Source organism: Hemitrygon akajei, chromosome 2 (genome assembly GCF_048418815.1).
Source record: "Hemitrygon akajei chromosome 2, sHemAka1.3, whole genome shotgun sequence".
NCBI lineage: Eukaryota > Metazoa > Chordata > Chondrichthyes > Myliobatiformes > Dasyatidae > Hemitrygon > Hemitrygon akajei.
In genome coordinates, this window is record NC_133125.1 from 166,686,070 (window position 1) to 166,706,539 (window position 20,470).

The window sequence follows — 20,470 nt, forward strand, 5'->3', positions numbered from 1 at the left end:
TTTGAAGCTTATTGATTAATACTGAAGTGATGATGCTTACTTCAGTAATGACCCACAGAAGTAATTGCAACGTTTTAACGACCGTTCCCAATTCTCTGAGAGATAGTCATTGACGCCCTTCTTGTCATAAAATGTGGGTAGAGAACTTCTTATGCGGAGACTGAAAATCCGCCCAGATGACGTAGCTACTTCATGGGAAGGATGTAATAGAGAAATTGAGGTCATTTAAAGGTGAAATTTTGAGGATACAGAATCTTTATGTTCCTGTTAAGTTGAAAGGAAAGGTTAAAAGTTTGAAAGAGCCATGGTTTTCAAGGGATATTGGAAACTTGGTTCGGAAAAAGAGGGAAATCTACAATAAATATAGGCAGCATGGAGTAAATGAGGTGCTCGAGGAATATAAACAATGTAAAAAGAATCTTAAGAAAGAAATTAGAAAAGCTGAAAGATATGAGGTTGCTTTGGCAAGTAAGGTGAAAATAAATCCAAAGGGTTTCTACAGTTATATTAATAGCAAAAGGATAGTGAGGGATAAAATTGGTCCCTTAGAGAATCAGAGTGGACAGCTACGTGCGGAGCCAAAAGAGATGGGAGAGATTTTGAAAAATTTATTTTCTTTGGTATTCACTGAGGAGAAGGATATTGAATAGTGTAAGGTAAGGGAAACAAGTAGGGTAGTTATGGAAACTATGATGATCAAAGAAGAGGAAGTACTGGCGATTTTAAAGAATATAAAAGTGGATAAATCTCCAGGTCCTGACAGGATATTCCCTGGGACCTTGAGGAAAGTTAGTGTAGAAATAGCAAAGGCTCTGACAGAAATATTTCAAATGTCATTAGAGACGGGGATGGTGCCGGAGGCTTGGTGTATTGATCATGTTGTTCCATTGTTTTAAAAGGGTTCTAAGAGTAAACCTAACAATTATGGGACCGTAAGTTTGAAATCAGTGATGTGTAAATTAATGGAAAGTATTCTTGAAGATGGGTATATATAATTATCTGGATAGACAGGGTCTTATTAGGAACAGTCAACATGGATTTGTGCGTAGAAGGTCATGTTTGACAAATCTTATTGAATTTTTTTAAGAGATTACTAGGAAGGTTGACGAGGGTAAAGTAGTGGATGTTGTCTATATGAACTTCAGTAAGGCCTTTGACAAGGTTCCAGACGAACGGTTAGTTAGGAAGGTTCAACTGTTAGGCATCAATATTGAAGTAGTAAAATTGATTCAACAGTGGCTGGATGGGAGATACCAGAGAGTAGTTGTGGATAACTGTTTGTCAGTTTGGAGGCCGGTGACTAGAGGTGTGCCTCAGGGATCTGTACTGAGTCCAATGCTGTTTATCATATACATTAATGATCTGGATGATGGGATGGTAAATTAGATTAGTAAGTATGCAGATGATACTAAGATAGGTGACGTTGTAGATAATGAAGTAGGTTTTCAAAGCTTGCAGAGAGATTTAGGCCAGTTAAAAGAGTGGGCTGAAAGATAGCAGATGGAGTTTAATGCTGATAAGTATGAGGTGCTATATTTTGGTAGGACTAATCAAAATAGGACATAAAGTGATCTAGGAATAATGGTGCATAGTTCCCTGAAGGTGGAATCTCATGTGGATAGGGTGGTGAAGAAAGCTTTTGGTATGCTGGCCTTTATAAATCAGAGTATTGAGTATAGGAGTTGGGAAGTTATGTTAAAATTGTACAAGGCATTGGTGAAGCCAAATTTGGAGCATTGTTTACAGTTCTGGTCACCGAATTATAGGAAAGATGTCAACAAAATAGAGAGAGTACAGCGGAGATTTACTAGAATGTTACCCGGGTTTCCAGCACCTAAGTTACAGAGAAAGCTTGAACAAGTTAGGTCTTTATTCTTCGGAGCGTAGAAGGTTGAGGGGGGACCTGATAGAGGTACTTAAAATTATGAGGGAGTAGATAGAGTTGAAGTGGATAGGCTTTTTTCCATTGAGAGCTGGAAAGTTTCAAACAGAGGACATGAGTTGAGAGTGAATGGGCAAAAGTTTAGGGGTAACCACGAGGGGGAATTTCTTTACTCACAGAGTGTTAGCTGTATGGAACGAGCTCCCAGTAGAAGTGGTAGTGGCAACTTCGATTTTGTCATTTTAAGTAAAATTGGATAGGTATATGGACAGAAAAGGAGCGGAGGGTTATGGACTGAGTGCAGGTCAGTGGGACTAAGTGAGAGTAAGCGTTCGGCACGGACTAGAAGAACTGAGATGGCCTGTTTCCGTGCTTTAATTGTTATATGGTTACATGGTTATACGCACTATACTACTAATTCGGAGTGGTGCATAACAGTGTCGTTTCTTCCACGTTGGACAAAACAGATACATTTGAGTGATTGATTGGTAAAGCACTTCTGTATAGCTCTCAGAGCGACCCTGAAATTTTTGTGTCTCACATTATAATTCGCCACCCACTGCTAATCTGAGCTCTCTTCTTTTGGCCACTGATACTGTCCCAATAATGCTTCTTGAGTGAGTTGCACAACTTCTGTCCGGGTTCATTGCATTATTCAGGACTCAAAAGAAAATTCAATAATTCAAGCCAAAAGGAAATTTCGTCTATATTTGAATCGCAGCTTTTGCTGAGAATTCATCGGTTTATAAGATAAACTTTGCTTTCCCCTCCCATACTCCCTGATGCTGTCTGATCCTTTATGCACGTGTCTGTGCGGGCAGTGTTTTACTGAAGTCTCGTTTGTTTTAGGTTAACAAAGGTGCAATTTTATTTCCTAGTGTTTTATTTTTATTCTCTTCTACTCATATCTGTTGTCTACTTTCATTTCCTCCACATAAAGCAATTTCAGCTAGATTGGCTGTCCTGATGAAGGGGTCTCGGCCCGAAAGTCGACTCCTCTCCACAGATGCTGCAGGACCTGATGAGTTCCTCCGCTTTGGAAATCTCTCTACCGGGGGTGTAAGGTTGCTTCACTGATATGGTTAGCTGGAAAACCCGCTATAGGTGTTCTCCATCCTGTCAAAGTGATATTTTTTAATCCCTTCCTGCTTCTTTGCAAAGTTATGCTTCTGTTTTTAACTGCTGCGAATTCTCTCAAGAGGGAATATACTCTCTTCAACTTTCGATATTTATTATAATGAGAATGACATCGATTACTCTGCATCCTGAACTGCAGATCCTGTTCCTCAGTTGCCGATAACGTTTAGAGAGGGAGAGAGGGTGAAGGGGAAGGGGGAGAGAGGGGGAGATATGGAAAGCGGGAGGGAGAGATATGGAGAGGGGGAGAGGGGGGAGAGAGAGAGAGAGAGAGAGAGAGAGAGAGAGAGAGAGAGAGAGAGAGAGAGAGAGAGAGAGAGAGAGAGAGAGAGAGAGAGATGAGAGAGAGGAGAGAGAGAGGAGAGGAGAGAGAGAGAGAGAGGAGAGAGAAGGAGAGAGAGAGAGAGAGAGAGAGAGAGAGAGAGGGGTTATTTATATAACGTCTACCCGAAACCTTCCATGTTTTCACATAGGTGTCATTGAGCCGATGGACATTTTCCAACATTTTTCCTTTTTATTTTACAGCTCTTTAAACTCATAGATGCTTTATGTAACCAAAGGATTCGGAAACGAGAAGTGTGTTTTGTGCGGTAACCAACGGTTATGCACGATATGCACATTATTATAGAAGGAAACCGGAAGTGTTGCAAGTAAAACTAAGATTCGATTGCGTACATAACGTCTGTGCTTTGTGGGTACAAAGCTTGGGCTTAAGACGTCCAGGGAAGATTTAGATTCGGCAGCGATTTTAAGAACGGTAAGTGCTTCTTCACGGAGCATTGGGGAAATCTAACGGCGTTAGGCAGGGTCTTAAGAGATCGTTTGTCTTTGAATCGGGCTTTGAAGAGGATGAATATCTCTGAGCCTGGTGTCCATGAGGCGGACCTTTCTTGACGCGGGCTTTGAGGACTTTGAGGCGGATAAATTTCACTAGCCAAATTTTGTGAAAGAGTTCCAAATCCGGGATTCGGGAAGAGTGGGTTTCCGGCTGCTGGAGAGTCCTTGAATCTGATTTTAGGAAGATTGAGTGGCTCTGAGTCTGATGTTGAGTAGGATCTGTGTGTCTGGCCGAGCTTTGGTGAAGCTGCGTGGGGTTGAGCGGTGGCTTGGGGAAGACACAAGAGACGACAGATGCTACATTCTGATGGGAAACAAACTGCGGGAAGTACTCAGCGGGTCGAGTAACCTCTGTACGGGGGACGGGGGACGGGGGGTGGTTCGGGTTGTTGATGTTTCGAGTCGAGATCTCGTATCGAGTCTGGCCACGGTGAAGTAAGAGCCGGAATAAAGAGGAGAAGGAGCGTGGTAAAGACAAGAGATGGCAATTGATAGGCAAGGAGATGCGAAGGATAAGGGGCAGATAGAGCCAGTTTGCAATGGAGCAATGTAGGTGGGAGACAGAGGCAGGTGAGTGATGGGTAGAAACAGGCAAAAAGATGAGATTGCCCCTCCCCCGAGGAGAGGGTGAAAGTGGAGACAGTTGCTGGATGGTGACTGGCTGCAACTTTGACGGCGGGAGGGGGCAGTTAGAGGCAGAAGGAATGATATGAGAAGGGACTCTGGCGCATTAAATATTTGGTTAAAATGTGGAATTAACCAGGAGGACGAAAGAGACAAAAATGAGCCATCATTCCTTTCGCATGTACCTTCATCCACTCCCTTAATGGTTCCCAGCATGGCCGTATTTAGTAGATTCCAGCATTGCTAGGAATCATTAGCTCGCTCATCGCCCCCGACCCCAGCACCGGTCTCCACCTTCAGCCTCTCTTCCCCCACACGTCCTCGTCTGCCTTTATTATTTTCCCTTTTGTCAACTTGCTTCTATTATCTATCTGCTACCATTTCCCAACTCCAGCAATGCCCCTCCTCAAATTGCTAAATCTGCCCCTGATCTTCCATCCCTCTTTGGTCCCTATCACATTCTGGCCCTTGTCTCACTTCCCCTTTCCTATTTAGACTGGCTATCTTACCACTCCAGTCTCAGTCCTGATGTGTGCTTTCGTTCCAAAATGTCAGAAATCCTCTCTTCCAGGTGGTTGTTACTCAACCCGCCGACTTCCACCCGCAGATGACTTTCTTTGTGCTTCCAAGAGGATGACTATTCCTGTGTCGAGCAGAAAGTTTCTATTTCCTACCGCAACACAACCCATTACCCCGCCCCTACCTAAATCAGTCCCATCCTTTGTACCATTTCGCCTTCGGTGGTCCACAGTTCAATGAGTAACGACAATATATGTTAACTGTTCGTTCGCCTCAATGAGTGAAGGAAAATCAAATTCAGTGTAATTCTTCAGTGGTCCTGCAGCCTGGCTGTTTTCAGGGCACGGCTTCGCGACTGAAATTCCTGTGAATGAGGCCCGTGAAGCACAATGCAATCTTTATCTAGAGTGGACATGGAGAGCATGTTGTCTATTGAGGGTGAGTCTTGACCAGAGGGTACAGCCTCAGAATAGAAGGACGTCCTTTTAGAATAGAGATGGGGGGGAGGGGATTACTCAGGGACAATAAAACAATAAGATATTGGAGCAGAATTAGGCCGTTTGGCCCATCGAGAATACATTGCCATTTCATTATAACTAATCCATTCCCATCTCAGCCCACCTTTTCCCTATATCCTTTCATGCCCTGATTAATCAGGAATCTATCAACCTCTGCCTTAAACATACCCAGCTATTTCAAAAGTTCAAAGGTTCTTTATTACCGAAGAACACAACTCTGAAATTCTTCTGCTCCAAATAGCCAGGAAACCAAGAAAGAAAAGTAAAGCAATTCGCTCATCAACCCCCAAAATTTCTCCTCCCCGCAATGAAAAATCAAACAAAAATGGAACAGGTACATCGACCCCAAGTCCCGCACCCCAGGACACAAAAATCGAGAAAGGAAACACATAATAGAAAACACTATAAGACTGAAATATGAACGTCTGTAGTTCAAGTCCATATCCAAAAATGCTGAAAATCTCCACAGTTGCATGTGGTAACGAATCCCATGCACTCACTACTCTTTGGATACAAAAATTCCACCTCAACTCTGTTCTAAATGGACGGCCCTCTGTCTATCTTTGTACCAGACAGACAGGCAGACATATTTTATTGATCCCGAGGGAAATTGGGTTTTGTTACAGTGGCACCAACCAAGAATAGTAATATAGCAATATAAAACCATAAATAATTAAATAATAGGTAAATTATACCAAGTGGAAATAAGTCCAGGACCAGCCTATTGGCTCAGGGTGTCTGACACTCCGAGGGAGGAGTTGTAAAGTTTGATGGCCACAGGCAGGAATGACTTCCTATGACGCTCAGTGTTGCATCTCGGTGGAATGAGTCTCTGGCTGAATGTACTCCTGTGCCTAACCAGTACATTATGGAGTGGATGGGAGACATTGTCCAAGATGGCATGCAACTTGGACAGCATCTTCTTTTCAGACACCACCGTCAGAGAGTCCAGTTCCACCCCCACAACATCACTGGCCTTACGAATGAGTTTGTTGATTCTGTTGGTGTCTGCTACCCTCAGCCTGCTGCCCCAGCACACAACAGCAAACATGATAGCACTGGCCACCACAGACTCATAGAACATCCTCAACATCGTCCTGCAGATGTTAAAGGACCTCAGTCTCCTCAGGAAGTATCATCCACAAACATAGCCTCAAAGCCACAAATTTTGTCATCCAAGCACTGAAGTATAGCATAAAAAAGAAGCGGCCACAGAACACACCTGTAAAACACCACTACACACAAGTAGCCAAGCGAAAAAAGGCTCCCGTTGTTCCCATTCGTTGCTTCCTGGCAATCAACCAATCCTCTGTCCATTATAGTATCTTCCCTGTAATATCATGGGCTCCTTTTCCCTTAAGGAAACCAGAGGCTATGAACTATTCAATCGTGTGCCTCTAAGTAGCCTGAAAAAACATCCTTAGGAATTCTACTCCAACAATCTTCAAAGCACTGAAGTCCCACTAACGGGCCTGTAACTTGTTCTGCCTCTCTCACTTCTTGAAGTGTGAAGTGACTTCCAGACCAGTCCCAGAATCCACTGCGTCTTGAAAGAACATTACCAATGCCTTCACAAACTCCTCAGTCACTTCTTTCAGAACCCTGAAGTTTAGACAATCTAGATCAGGTGACCTCTCTGCCTGCAGACCTTCCATTTTCCCAAGAACGTTGTCCCTAGTAATAGCACAATTCACACAATTCTACCGTTGTTAACCCCCTCGAACAACTGCATACTGCTAATGGCTTCCACAGTGACGAATGATGCAAAATACGTATTCAGTTTGTCCACTATTTCGTTGTCTCCATTATTACCTCTCCAGCATCATTTCCAACATTTCGATATCTACCCTCGCTTTCTTTTCGGTTACATGCAGTATATGAAGAAACATTTTTCTCTCGTTAATACTATTGGCTGTCTTACCTCGTGTTCTATGTTTGCCTCCTTTATGACATTTTAATTGCCTTCTGTTGATTTTTAAAATGTTCCCAATCTTCTAACTTCCCGTGACAGTGTGGTTTTTAGCACAAAGTTTTACAGTGCAGACAACTCGGGTTTACTTCCCACCGTTGTCCTGCCTGCGGATTGTACGTAGCGTGTGAGTTTGCTCCGGATGCTCCAGTATCCTCCCACAGTCCAAAGACTGTTTACTTGCTCTTTGGAAATTGCCCCATGATTAGACTCCGATTAAATCGGGGAAATTGCTGGGCTGGAAGGCCTATTTGGCGCTGTATCTCAATAACTAAATTTTGCTCTGATGTATGCCCTCCTTTTGGATTTTATGCTAGCTTTCACTTCTCTTGTCTGAGTCATCCTGCCTTCAGAATGCTTCTTCTTAGACCATAAGCTATTGGTGCAGCATTAGGCCATTTGCCCCTCGAGACTGCTCCGCCATTCAGTCATGGTGATCCTTATTTTTCCCCCTCTCAAGTGTAATCCCCGGCCTTCTCCACAAAACCTTTGATGCCGTGGCCAATCAAGAACCTAGCAATCTCCGCCTTAAATACACCCAAAGAGCTTGCCTCCACAGCTGCCTGCGGTAACAAATTCCACAAATTAACCACCCTCTGGCTAAAGCAGTTTCTCCGTGTATCTGCTTTAAATGGTCGCCCAACTACTTTGAGGCTGTGCCCGCTTGTCCTAGACTACCCCACCATGGGATACATCCTTTTCAAATCTACTCTTTCTCCCACCTTCGAAAGATTTCAATGCGATCCCTCTTATCCTTTTAAATTCCAATGAGTGCGGTACCAGAGCCATCAAACGTTACTCGTATGATAACATTTTCATTCCCGGAATCATCATTGTAAACTTCCTGTGAATCCTCTCCAATGTTAGCACATCTTTTCGTAGATGAGGAGCCCAAAATTGTGCACAATACTCAAGGTGATATCTCACCCGTGTCTTATAAACCTCAGCATCGTATCACTTTTCTTATATTCTAGACCTCTTGAAATGAATGCTAACTTTGCATTTACCTTCCTCACGAGAGACTCAACCTGCAAGCTATCTTTTAGGGTGTTCTACACAAGGACTCCCAAACCTTAGATGAAGGCATTGAGAATAACATCAGCAAGTTTGCTGATGATACTAAACTGGGTGGCAGTGTGACATGTGATGAGGTTGTTAGGAGAATTCAGGGTGACTTGGATAGGCTGGATGAGTGGGCAGATACTTGGCAGATGACGTTTAATGTGAATAAGTGTGAGGTTATCCACTTTGGGAGTAAGAACAGGAAGGCAGATTATTATCTGAACGGTGTAGAGTTGGGTAAGGGAGAAATACAAAGAGATCTAGGAGTCCTTGTTCATCAGTCACTGAAGGTGAATGAGCAAGTGCAGCAGGCAGTGAAGAAGGCTAATGAAATGTTGGCCTTTATTACAAAGGGAATTGAGGGCAAGAGCAAGGAAATCCTCTTGCATTTGTACAGGGCCCTGGTGAGACCACACCTGGAGTATTGTGTACAGTTTTGGTCTCCAGGGTTAAAGAAGGACATCCTGGCTGTAGAGGAAGTGCAGCGTAGATTCACAAGGTTAATTCCTGGGATGTCAGGACTGTCTTACGCAGAGAGGTTAGAGAGACTGGGCTTGTACACGCTGGAATTAAGGAGATTGAGAGGGGATCTGATTGCAACATATAAGATTATTAAGGGATTGGACAAGATAGAGGCAGGAAATATGTTCCAGATGCTGGGAGAGGCCCGTACCAGAGGGCATCGTTTGAGAATAAGGCGTAGGTCATTTAGGACAGAGTTAAGGAAAACCTTCTTCTCCCAGAGAGTTGTGGGGTCTGGAATGCACTGCCTCGGAAGGCAGTGGAGGCCAATTCTCTGGATGCTTTCAAGAAGGAGCTAAATAGGTATCTTATAGATAGAGGAATCAAGGGATATGGGGACAAGGCAGGAACCGGGTATTGATAGTAGATGATCAGCCATGATCTCAGAATGGCGGTGCAGGCTCGAAGGGCCGAATGGTCTACCTCTGCACCTATTGTCTATTGTCTATCTATTTGCATCTCAGATTTTTAGTTTTTCTCCCGGTTTAAAAAACAGCCTGCACATTTATTTCTACTCCCAAAGTGCATGATCATGCATTTTCCAACACTGTATTTCCTTTCCATTCTTCTAATCTAATTCCTTCTGAAGCTTTATGAAATGCCTGTCCCTCCACATGTCTTGATATCGTCTTCAAATAGCAATCAAGCCATCTATTCCATCATCTAAATTATTGATATACAGCACAAAAAGAAGCGGCCGCAACACGAGTTATTAGCAGCCAACCAGAAAAGGAGCCTTTCATTCCCACTCTCTGCCTCCAATCAATGGTTTCTTAACTTGGTAAGCAGCTTCATGTGTGGCACCTTGTGAACGGCCTTTTGAAAATCCAAATATACAACATCCACTACGTTCCCTATATCTATCCTACTTGTAATTTACTCAAAGAATTCTAACAGGTTCATCATGCAGTATTTTCCCATAAGTAGGTGAGTGTGATTCTAAAAATGTGGAAGTAGAAGGAAAATAAAAGTGTTCTACTTCAACACCTTAACGGCAATTATAATGTAACTTAAGAATCTCAAAATAGAAGGCAGCTAAATCGTGGTAACTCTTCAAATTTTATGATCACAATTTAACGAAGTTTAACTTTCAATTTGACTTTGGCCTTACCTCCATGACTGCTTATTCAGAAGTGAAAACAGCCAAGGAAGTGTCATGTTCAGAAGTAAAAATATTCATAATGTTGTAGCCATAGATTAGTATAAATTTAACTTTCTTTCTCGCATGGCTGATTAACTGTCTCAATGTGGTGATGTGGCACTAATGCTGGAACCGGGGATCTGGTTCGGTGCTGATCTTGGATGCTTCCTGCCTGGAGCTTGTCCACGTGGCACTGTTATTTGTCCCTGTGCCTTCCCATGCCTGATTGTTAATTGGTTAGCATAATTTTGGATTTATTGTACTCGGGTTGAGAGTGATGGGGATGTGGTAATGGGTGAAGTTGACGGGTATGTAGCAGAGAAGAAGATACAAAGGTGACCGCATGGCAAAACACCTCTATTTAGTTCATAAGAGCGACAAGGAGGATTCTATTGGTTGGAGGGATGGGTGGGGATTAATCTGACGGCTAGGTGAGACACTATGGCTGAACGGAATCTGAACTCCCACACCACCACATTCACGAACAGATAGTATCTTTCAACCATCAGGCTTTTAAACTAGCAAGGATACCTTCATTCACGTCAATTTTGAAATGATTCCACAAGCTATGGACTCACTTTCAAGAACTATGATATGTTATCTGTATTAATTATTTACTTATTTAATTGTAATTTTGTTATTGTATTTGCATAGTTTTGTTTCTTTTCCATATAAGCTGTACACCTGACATTAATTTTCTGCATTCTGGCATCTGCCCCCTTCTTTTCCAGTCTTAATAAACCGTCTCGATCCGAAATATCGACTCCCGTAATCCACTCCAAGAATGCTCTCTGAGTTCCTCCAGCATTTTGTGCGCGTTTCTCTGGATTTCCGACATCTGCAGAATCTATGGACCAGAGTACATTCGACGTTTCGGGTCGAGACACTTCAATCAGACCTGATGAAGGGTACTCTTTTGCATAGATGCCGCCTCACCTGCTGAGTTACTCCATCATTTTGTGTCCGTTGCTTGGATTTGCAGCATCTTGTTTGTGATCTGCAGAATTTCTTGTGTTTCTAAGCACAAGAGATGCTCAATGGTAGCATCTATACAGGAAGTTCCCGGCAGTATTTTTAAAACATTGCCTGTGCAAAAAGGGAAATGGATAACAAACTTCAGTTGCTAAATGATGATAGTTAAAAAGCCCCAAGGACTCAAATTTCTTTAAGTTTTGCTGACGAAACAAAAAAATGTGGAAATGAGTTGCGATGATTAAAAACAGGAACCTTTTTTTTCATTTTTGCCATCAAAGGGAGAACATCTTCTGTCCTAGATCAGCTACCATACGAAGAACCACCCACTACCTCGTTAAATGACATAGAATAGCATTCAGTTATTGTGACTTGCTTTTGCCCACTGTGTAAAATTCTGTACGAGATTCTATTCATCTTAGCTCAGGTGCAACTCACAGGGGTGCACGATATTTTAATCAGATTATTTATGTTTTAACATGCAGTATACATCCGTTAAGTCTAACCCACAGCTGCAAGATCAAGCACAACAATCTGCAAAACCTGACAAGGAAGACTACGTTTCAGGTCATAGAGATTCAGAAAAGCTGGGAAAAAAAGGAAAACTGCTAGCTTTAAGTTGCGGAGAAAGCACGGAAGGATTGAATAGGAAAAAGCGAAAATCTCTAAGAGGGTCACAGCAACGATAAGTTATTAATGAAACTATTTGCTGGAGATGAAACAAGGAAACTGATGGAAAAGTTGCAAAATGCAGGTCAAAGCTGTAGGACGTGCCAATCAGATTAGGCAGTGTTGGTGGGGGAAAAAGCTTCAATAAATAGAATAAAAACGAAAGCGGTTTGTATGAAATTACTGAAGATGACACTAAGTCCAGAAGTTCCTTGGTCAAAGATTTTTTTTGGACATTCTTTGCTATTTCTATTTCAGACTTTTGGCATACGCAGTTTAGATTTTGTTTCTATTTTTACAATATTTACAATATTTGTGTTCATTTGCTTCTCTTTTTCTAAAGGCATCCGCCGAACCATGACGTGGAATGTGTTCGTATGTTCTTTGTTCTTGTTCTCTGGTAAGTGCTGAAAACGGGGACGTTCATACAGAGGCATACAGCAGAGCAAAGTGAGAAACAGAGAATGAGAGAGGGGATAAAATATCGGGAACATTAAAGGGTTAGTTATCTCCTCAAGGTTATTTTGACAATCACTTAGATTATCACTAATCTAAGGCATAATTGCTCATGCTCACACATTCTTCCTTAGTAAAACAATTCAGCCCTTTATTGAGGGAATGGCAAATTCAAAGTAAAATTTATTATCTGAGTACATATATATCACTATATACTAATCTGAGATTCATTGCCTTGCGGGCAGGAAAAGAAAACCAACGTTTTGTGCTTTAATGTTCCAGTCGGTACAGAAAGGGGTGCAAAAGAGTAGATGGAACCGCATTATTAATTGCGTATTACTAAGCATAAGCCAGAATACCATAAGATATAGGAGCAGAAGTAGGCCATTCGGGCCATCGATTCTGCTCCGCCATTCAGTCGTGGGCTGATCCACTTCATCCAGTCATCCCCACTCCCCTGCTTTCATCCCATACCCTTTAATGCCCTGACTAATCAAGAACCTATCTATCTCTGCCTTAAATACACCCAATGACTTGGCCTCCACAGCCACTCGTGGCAACAAATTTCACAGATTTACCACCCTCTGTCTAAAGTAATTTTTCCGCATCTCAGTTCTAAATGGACGTCCTTCAATCCTGAAGTCGGGCCCTGTTGGTCCTAGAATCCCCTACCATGGGAAATAACTTTGCCATATCAAATCTGTTCAGGCTTTTTAACATTTGGAATGTTTGTATGAAATCCCCCCTCATGGTCCTGAACTCCACGAATACAGCCCAAGAGCTCCCAGACGTTCCTCATATGGTAACTCTTTCATTCCTGGAATCATTCTTGTGAATTTTCTCTGAACCCTCTCCATTGTCAGTGTATCCTTTTTAAAAGAAGGAGCCCAAAACTGCACACAATGCTTCAAGTGTGGTCTCAAGAATGTCTTATATAGCCTCAACTTTCACAACCGACTCAACGTACAGGTTAACCTTTAGGGTATCTTGCACAAGGACTCCCAAGTCTGTTTACATCTCTGCATTTTGAATTCTTTCCCCATCTAAATAATAGTCTGCCCGTTTATTTCTTCCACCAAAGTGCATGACCATGCACTTTCCAACATTATATTTCATTTGACACTTCCTTGCCCATTCCCCTAAATTATCTAAGTCTCTCTGCAAGTTAAACAACACACACAAAATGCTGGTGGAACACAGCAGGCCAGGCAGCATCTATAGGGAGAAGCACTGTCGACGTTTCGGGCCGAGACCCTTCGTCAGGACCAACTGAAAGGAAAGATTGTAAGAGATTTGAAAGTAGTGGGGGGGGGGGGAGGGGGAAATGCGAAATGATAGGAGAAGACCGGAGGGGGTGGGATGAAGCTAAGAGCTGGAAAAGTGATTGGTGAAAGTGATACCGAGCTGGAGAAGGGAACGGATCATGGGACAGGAGGCCTCGGGAGAAAGAAAGGGGGGGAACAGCAGAGGGAGATGGAGAACGGGCAGAGTGATGGGCAGAGAGAGAAAAAAAACAAATAACTAAATATTGTCAGGGATGGGGTAAGAAGGGGAGGAGGGGTATTAACGGAAGTTAGAGAAGTCAATGTTTATGCCATCAGGTTGGAGGCTACCCAGCCCTTATATAAGATGCTGTTCCTCTAACCCGAGTGTGGCTTCATCTTGACAGTAGAGGAGGCCATGGACAGATATATCAGAATGGGAATGGGACGTGGAATTAAAACGTGTGGCCACTGGGAGATCCTGCTTTCTCTGGCGGACCGAGCGTAGGTGTTCAGCGAAACGGTCTCCCAGTCTGTGCCGGGTCTCACCAATATATAAAAGGCCACACCGGGAGCACCGGACGCAGTATACCACACCAGCCGACTCACAGGTGAAATGTCGCCTCACCTGTAAGGACTGTCTGGGGCCCTAAATGGTGGTGTGGGAGGAAGTGTAAGGGCAGGTGTAGCACATGTTCCGCTTACAACGATAAGGGGCAGGAGGAGATCGGTGGGAAGGGATGGGGGGGACGAGTAGACAAGGAAGTCGCGTAGGGAGCGATCCCTGTGGAAAGCAGAAAGAGGGAGGGAGGGAAAGATGTGCTTGGTAGTGGGATCCCGTTGGAGGTGGCGGAAGTTATGGAGAGTTATACGTTGGACCTGGAGGCTGGTGGGGTGGTAGGTGAGGACAAGGAAAACTGTATCCCGAGTGGGGTGGAGTGGGGAGGCCGAAGCCTCCTGTGCAATGATCCTTTCCCTTATCCAGCTCTGTATCACTTTCGCCAATCACCTTTCCAGCTCTTAGCTTCATCCCACCCCCTCCGGTCTTCTTCTATCATTTCGCATAACCCCCTCCCCCCACTACTTTCAAATCTCTTACTATCTTTTCTTTCAGTCAGTCCTGACGAAGGGTCTCGACCCGAAACGTCGACAGTGCTTCTCCCTATAGATGCTGCCTGGCCTGCTGTGTTCCACCAGCATTTTGTGAGTGTTATTTGAATTTCCAGCATCTGCAGATTTCCTCGTGTTTGCTCTCTCTGCAGATTGCCTGTTTCCTCAGCACTAACCGCTCCTCCACCTATCTTTGTATCATCGTCAAATTTAGCCACAAATCGATTAGTACCGTAGTCCAAATCATTGACATACATCGTAAAATGTAACGGTCGCAACACCGACCCCCGTGGAACTCCAGTGGTAACCAGCAGCCAGTCAGAATAGGATCCCTTTATTCCCATTCACTCTTGTCTACCCTGCTTGTAATTTCCTCAAAGTATTGCAGTAGGTTTGTCAGGCAGGATTGTCCTTTCAGGAAACCATGCTGGCTTTGGCCTATCTTGTCATTTGCCTCCAGGTACTCCGTACTCTCATCCCTAACAGTCGATTCCAACAACTTTCCAACCACTGATGTCAGGCTAACAGATCTATAATTTCCTTTCAGCTGCTTCCGACACTTCTTAAATAGCGAAGCAACATATGCAATTTTCCGGTCATCTGATACAATGCCAGAATCTATCGATGCTTGAAAGATAATCGTTGATGTCTCCACAATTTCTTCAGATGCTTCCTTCAGAATCCGATGGTGCATTCTATCCGGTCATTAATCCATCCTCAGATCATTAAGCTTCCTGAGCACCTTCTCAGTCATAATTTTCACTGCACAAACTTCACTTCCCTGACACTCTTGAATGTCCGGTATACTGCGGACGTCTTCCACTGTAGAGACTGATGCAAAATACGCATTGAGTTCCTTTGCCATCTCTGCATCTCTCATTACAATATCTCCAGCGTCATTTTGTATTGGTCCTATATTTGCTCTCGACTCATATTTACCCTTTATATACTTAAAAAATCTTTTAGAATCTTTTTGATATGTCGCCAGCTCTTACTCATGATTCATCTTTTCCTTCCGAATGACTTTCTTAGTTTCCTTCTGCAAGTTTTTAAAAGCTCCCCAATCCTCTATCTTCCCACTAGCTCTGGCTTCCTTGTATGCCCTCTTTTTTGCTTTTACTTTGGCTCTGACTTCACTTTTCAGCCACGGTAATGTCCTTCTTCCCGTTGAAAATGTCTTCTCCTTTGGAATATATCTGCCTTGAACTTCCCTCATTTTTCGCAGACACTCCAGCCATTGCTGCTCTGCTGTCCTTCCTGCAAATATCCCTTTCCAGTCAATTTCGGCCAGTTCCCCTCTCATGCCATTGTAATTTCCTTTATTCCACTGAAATACCGGCACATGAGATTTTATTTTTTTCTCTCTCTCAAATTTCAATGTGAACTCGATCATATTCTTTTGGTTATGTCGTTGCGTTTTCATTCTAGGCTGTCCTAATTAAATACATAACAGCCATGCCACCGTGACCCAGCCCTAACTTTTGCTCATGTCGCCTCACTGGATGCCCCTACCAAGATGTTCTCTCTAATTGTAGATGTTGTCGTACTGGACCTCAATAGAGATAATTTGTAGAATGTATAAGGAATGTATAAGGGCTGGCTTATTCCTTAACCTTAAGCTCTCATATCACCTCCGAAGTATTGCACAACACCCAATCCAGCGCATCCCATGAACAAGCTTTTCTAAAAAGCCATCCCTTATACATACTCTATTGAGGTCCAGTACTACAACATCTACAATTAGAGAGAACATCTTGGTAGGGGCATCCAGTGAAGCGACATGGGCAAAAGTTAGGGCTGGGTCACGGTGGCATGGCTGTTATGTATTTAATAAGGACACCCGAGAATGAAAACGCAACGACATTACAAAAAGAATCAGCCCATTCGTTCCATCGCGGCAATTAGATCGTATTTTGGCAGAAGTGCGCATTTGGCATTTTGTGATGTTGGAGGCTTTCCCCAGCATAAAAGGCATTGCCTCAGTACCACCTCTGTGCACTGAATCAGTAAATTGTCTTAATATCTAAACATGTATCGTTGTCTTCGATAAATATGTTCAGTAATTGAAGCTCCTTGAACACCTCGGCTAGAGAATTTCAGAGATTTTCCAGCCAGGGGAGATGATACTCCTTCCTATTTCTCCCCCGAACGAGTAGTAGTCTCTTTTAAGACCGCGAAACTTCGTTCTCTACTTCTAAGCAGGGAATATTAATCTACCATTTAGCTTGCTAAGCGTCGCATTATCTTCGTGTGTATCATTTAAATCACCGGTCATTTGTTCAAACAGTAGAGAGAATAACATTCTGTTTAATCTTTCCTCATTCTGCTATGTTTAGGAGCCGAGACTTTCAAAAGTTCTGTTCCAGTGCTCTACCTAATACAAAGAAAGTGCGGTACCGAGTGTCCAAGCTAATACAGAAGCGAAACAATGCCCCGAGCCTTCTCTGTGATATAAGACCATAAGACCATTAGACATGGGCGCAGAATTAGGCCATTTGGCCTTGTAAGTTCGGTTCGCTTTAATCATGGCTAATCCATTTCTCTCTCAAATCTATTCTTCTAACCTTTTCCCAATTACCTTTCACATCCTGACTAATCAAGAACTTATTAAACTCCACGGTCGCCTGTGACAACGAATTTCATATGTTCAACACACTGTGGTTGAAGAAATTCCTCCTCATCTTCTTTCTAAACGGATGTCCCTTTATAATATAATCAGGTCACGACTAATGTGAATCTAGGGATGGATCGGTGGATTTTGAACTTTGTATTTCCCTGAAAGAAGGTTCATATTCCTACGCAAGCATCAATTATATAAAAGTTCTGGGATAACTTTAGTGACTTAACAAAATATTATAGAGGTTATTTAGATTGTAAATACGCATCTCTCACTTGCAGGATACAGATTTTAAAAATAATCTTCTACATTTGATTCAATGAAAATGTAACGTATCAATTTTCTGATGTTCAGTGACGAGGGAAAGATTACAAGAGTAGAACACAAAGCAAACAAGAGTAGAACACATACACAATATATAGGAGGACTCTGCTGAGCATCGGTGAGCTGAGATGCTATGGTATAAGTCCATAAAATAGTCAGAGTGACAGCACCGGTGGATAAGGTGGATATTTGAGTGTTTGCCTTCATGGCCCTGTCATTATTTATAACAAGTGGGACGTTAGGCTCTAGCTTCATCAAACATTGGGTAGGCCTCATTTGGGTTATCATCAGCGGTTTTAGCCCCTACACTATGGGAATGATGTGATTGATCTGACAGGATACAGATGCAGCTGATTACGTTAGAAGGCGAAGATTGGTAGATGGCGACAATCTTTATTCCATTACAGGTGTGTATGAGAAACAATGACATAATTTTACTGTGAGATATGGAAAGTTCGAGAATCTATAGGGATTCCTTTCAGACAGAAGATGGTTAGAAACTGAAATGTACTGCCTGACGAGGTGGTGAAAACAGGTACACTCGTGGTATTTAGAAAGCATCAAATATTTGAATCGCCACGGTAGAGAAGTCTATAGATAAAATGCGGGTAAATGAGATCAGCGTAGCTATGTACAGCTGGTGGCTTTGACATGTTGGGCCGAAAGGAAGATACGAGGTAATGAAATTATTTCCGGTTACAGGTATGAGATTATTTCCAGCTACAACAACAAACGGAACAATCGAACAATCGCCAGTGCAGATCACGGTTACTGAAGGGGGGACAGTGCAGCTGAATTGTACTTACATCAGTAAAAGAAACAATACAACGAAGAGCATCGGAGCCATTATTTGGTACAAAGACAGGGAAAACCATACCGTTTGCAACAAGTCCGGCGAGTTTCAGGGTCGCGTAAGACTTGACAGTTCAAGGGGAATTCTAAGCCAACATTTACAGATCTTCAACGTCAGAACGAATGATGCAGGGAAGTATTACTGCAGAGTAGAAATTTTCGGTGATGTAACTTATTTTGGCAAAGGGACAGAAGTTCAAGTCACAAGTAAGTTGGTATTATTTTGATCTTATATTCGACGTTCGATGCACATTTCTCAGCTTCTGCAATAAAGTGTACCTCGGTACAAATTTAGACACAGAAATCCGGAATGTCTTTGACATATTGATGGTGAAGTACACGCTGAAAAAATAATGAAAAATAAATTAAAATTGCAATTGCTATAATCAAGTGAACATTTACGGGTGAGTTAATCCAATCTGTCCCTAAGACCGTAAGAAATGGAAGCAAATTTGGCTCATCGAGAATTCTCCGCCATTCGAATTTCCAACATTGCCTTTAACTTGCCATTTTCGCCCGTTCCCCGAATTCATCTAAGCCCTTCTGCATGTTTTTTCAGCACTACTTGCCCCTCCACGAATCATCAGCAATCATCTGCAAATTTGGCAACAAAGCCAACAATTCCATCATCTAAATCATTGATATACAGCATGAAGAGAAGCGGTCCCAGTAGTGACCCGTGAGAAATACCATAGTCACTGGCAGCCAACCAGAAAAGGATCATTTTATTCTTACTCGCTGCGTCTTACCAATCAGCCAATGTTTTGACCATGCCAGTAACTTTCCTCTAAAACCAAGGGCTCCTAACTTGATAAGCAACTCCATGTATGGCAACTTCTCAAAGACCTACTGAAATGCCAAATATACAAATCAACTGCATCCCCTTTATATATCCTAGGTGTAATCTACTCAAACAATTCCAAATGTTCTTCAGGCAAGATCTTACCTTAAGAAAACCATGCTGTCATATCTTGTCCTGTGTCACCAAGTATTCCATAATGTCATCCTTAACAAAATAAAATCTTCTGGCGTTACGGGAAAGATACTGGCATGGACAGCGGAATGGTTGAGAGGTTGCAGGCAGCGAGTGGGGCCTTCTCTGCTTGGCTGCAGTGACTGGTGGTGTTCCTCAGAGTTCAGTATTGGGACCGCTGCTTTTCACATTGTTTGTCAATTATTTACGTTTTGGAATTGCTGGCTTTGTGGCAAAGTTTGTGGATGATACAAATATAGGTGGTGCTGAGGAAGCAATGCGATTGCAGCTGAACTTAGACAGTTTGGAAGAATGGGAAAAACTCGCAAATGAAATACACTGTTGGGAAATGTATGATAATCCATTTTGGTAAAACGAATAGTGGTGCGGACTATTATTGAAATGGGGAAAATGTTCAAACAGCAGAGGTGCAAAGGGACTTAGGATTCCGCGTGCAAGGCTCTCAAAACATTAATTTACAGGCCGAGCCTGTGGTAAGATTGCAAATGCAAAATTGGCATTTATATCAAGGAGAGTAGAACATAAAAGCAAGACGGTAATGTTGGCCCTTTATAAGACACTAGTCAGGCCGTACTTTGAGTATTGCCAACGCTTCTGGGCACCATATCTCAGAGAGGATGTGTTGTCATTGGAGAGAGTTCAGAGGAGGTCGTCAGGATGATTCCGCAAATGAAGGGGTTAACATATGGTGAGCAATTGGCAGCTTTGGGCCTGTTCTCACTGCAATTTCGAAGAATGCCACGGTATCTCATTGAAGCCTTCCCAATAGAACACAGTACATAGAAAACCAACAGCACAATACAGGCCCTTCATCCCACAAAGCTGTGCCGAACATGTCCTTACCTTAGAACTTCCTAGGTGTACCCACAGCCTTCTATTTTACTAAGCTCCAGGTACTTATCCAGAATGCACCTTTATAGACTCTATCGTTTCCTCCTCCACCGCCGCTCGGCAGCCCATTCAACGCACTCACTGTGTAAAGTTCACTTAACCTATTTTCGTA

General features: G+C 42.8%; 1 protein-coding gene across 4 annotated transcripts in view; it reads left to right on the plus strand.

Moving 5' to 3' along the window:
* The first annotated feature begins 3,689 nt into the window (after positions 1-3,689).
* The window catches only part of LOC140737923 (uncharacterized), a 47,624-nt gene continuing 30,843 nt past the window's right edge, over positions 3,690-20,470 (plus strand). For all 4 annotated transcript variants that reach the window (XM_073064731.1, XM_073064738.1, XM_073064748.1 and 1 more), the window contains exons 1-3: positions 3,690-3,776; positions 12,196-12,252; positions 18,324-18,680. In XM_073064731.1, the coding sequence (XP_072920832.1) occupies positions 12,210-12,252; positions 18,324-18,680 (400 nt within the window). In that variant the 5' untranslated portion in view covers positions 3,690-3,776; positions 12,196-12,209. The remainder of the gene's footprint in view (positions 3,777-12,195; positions 12,253-18,323; positions 18,681-20,470) is intronic.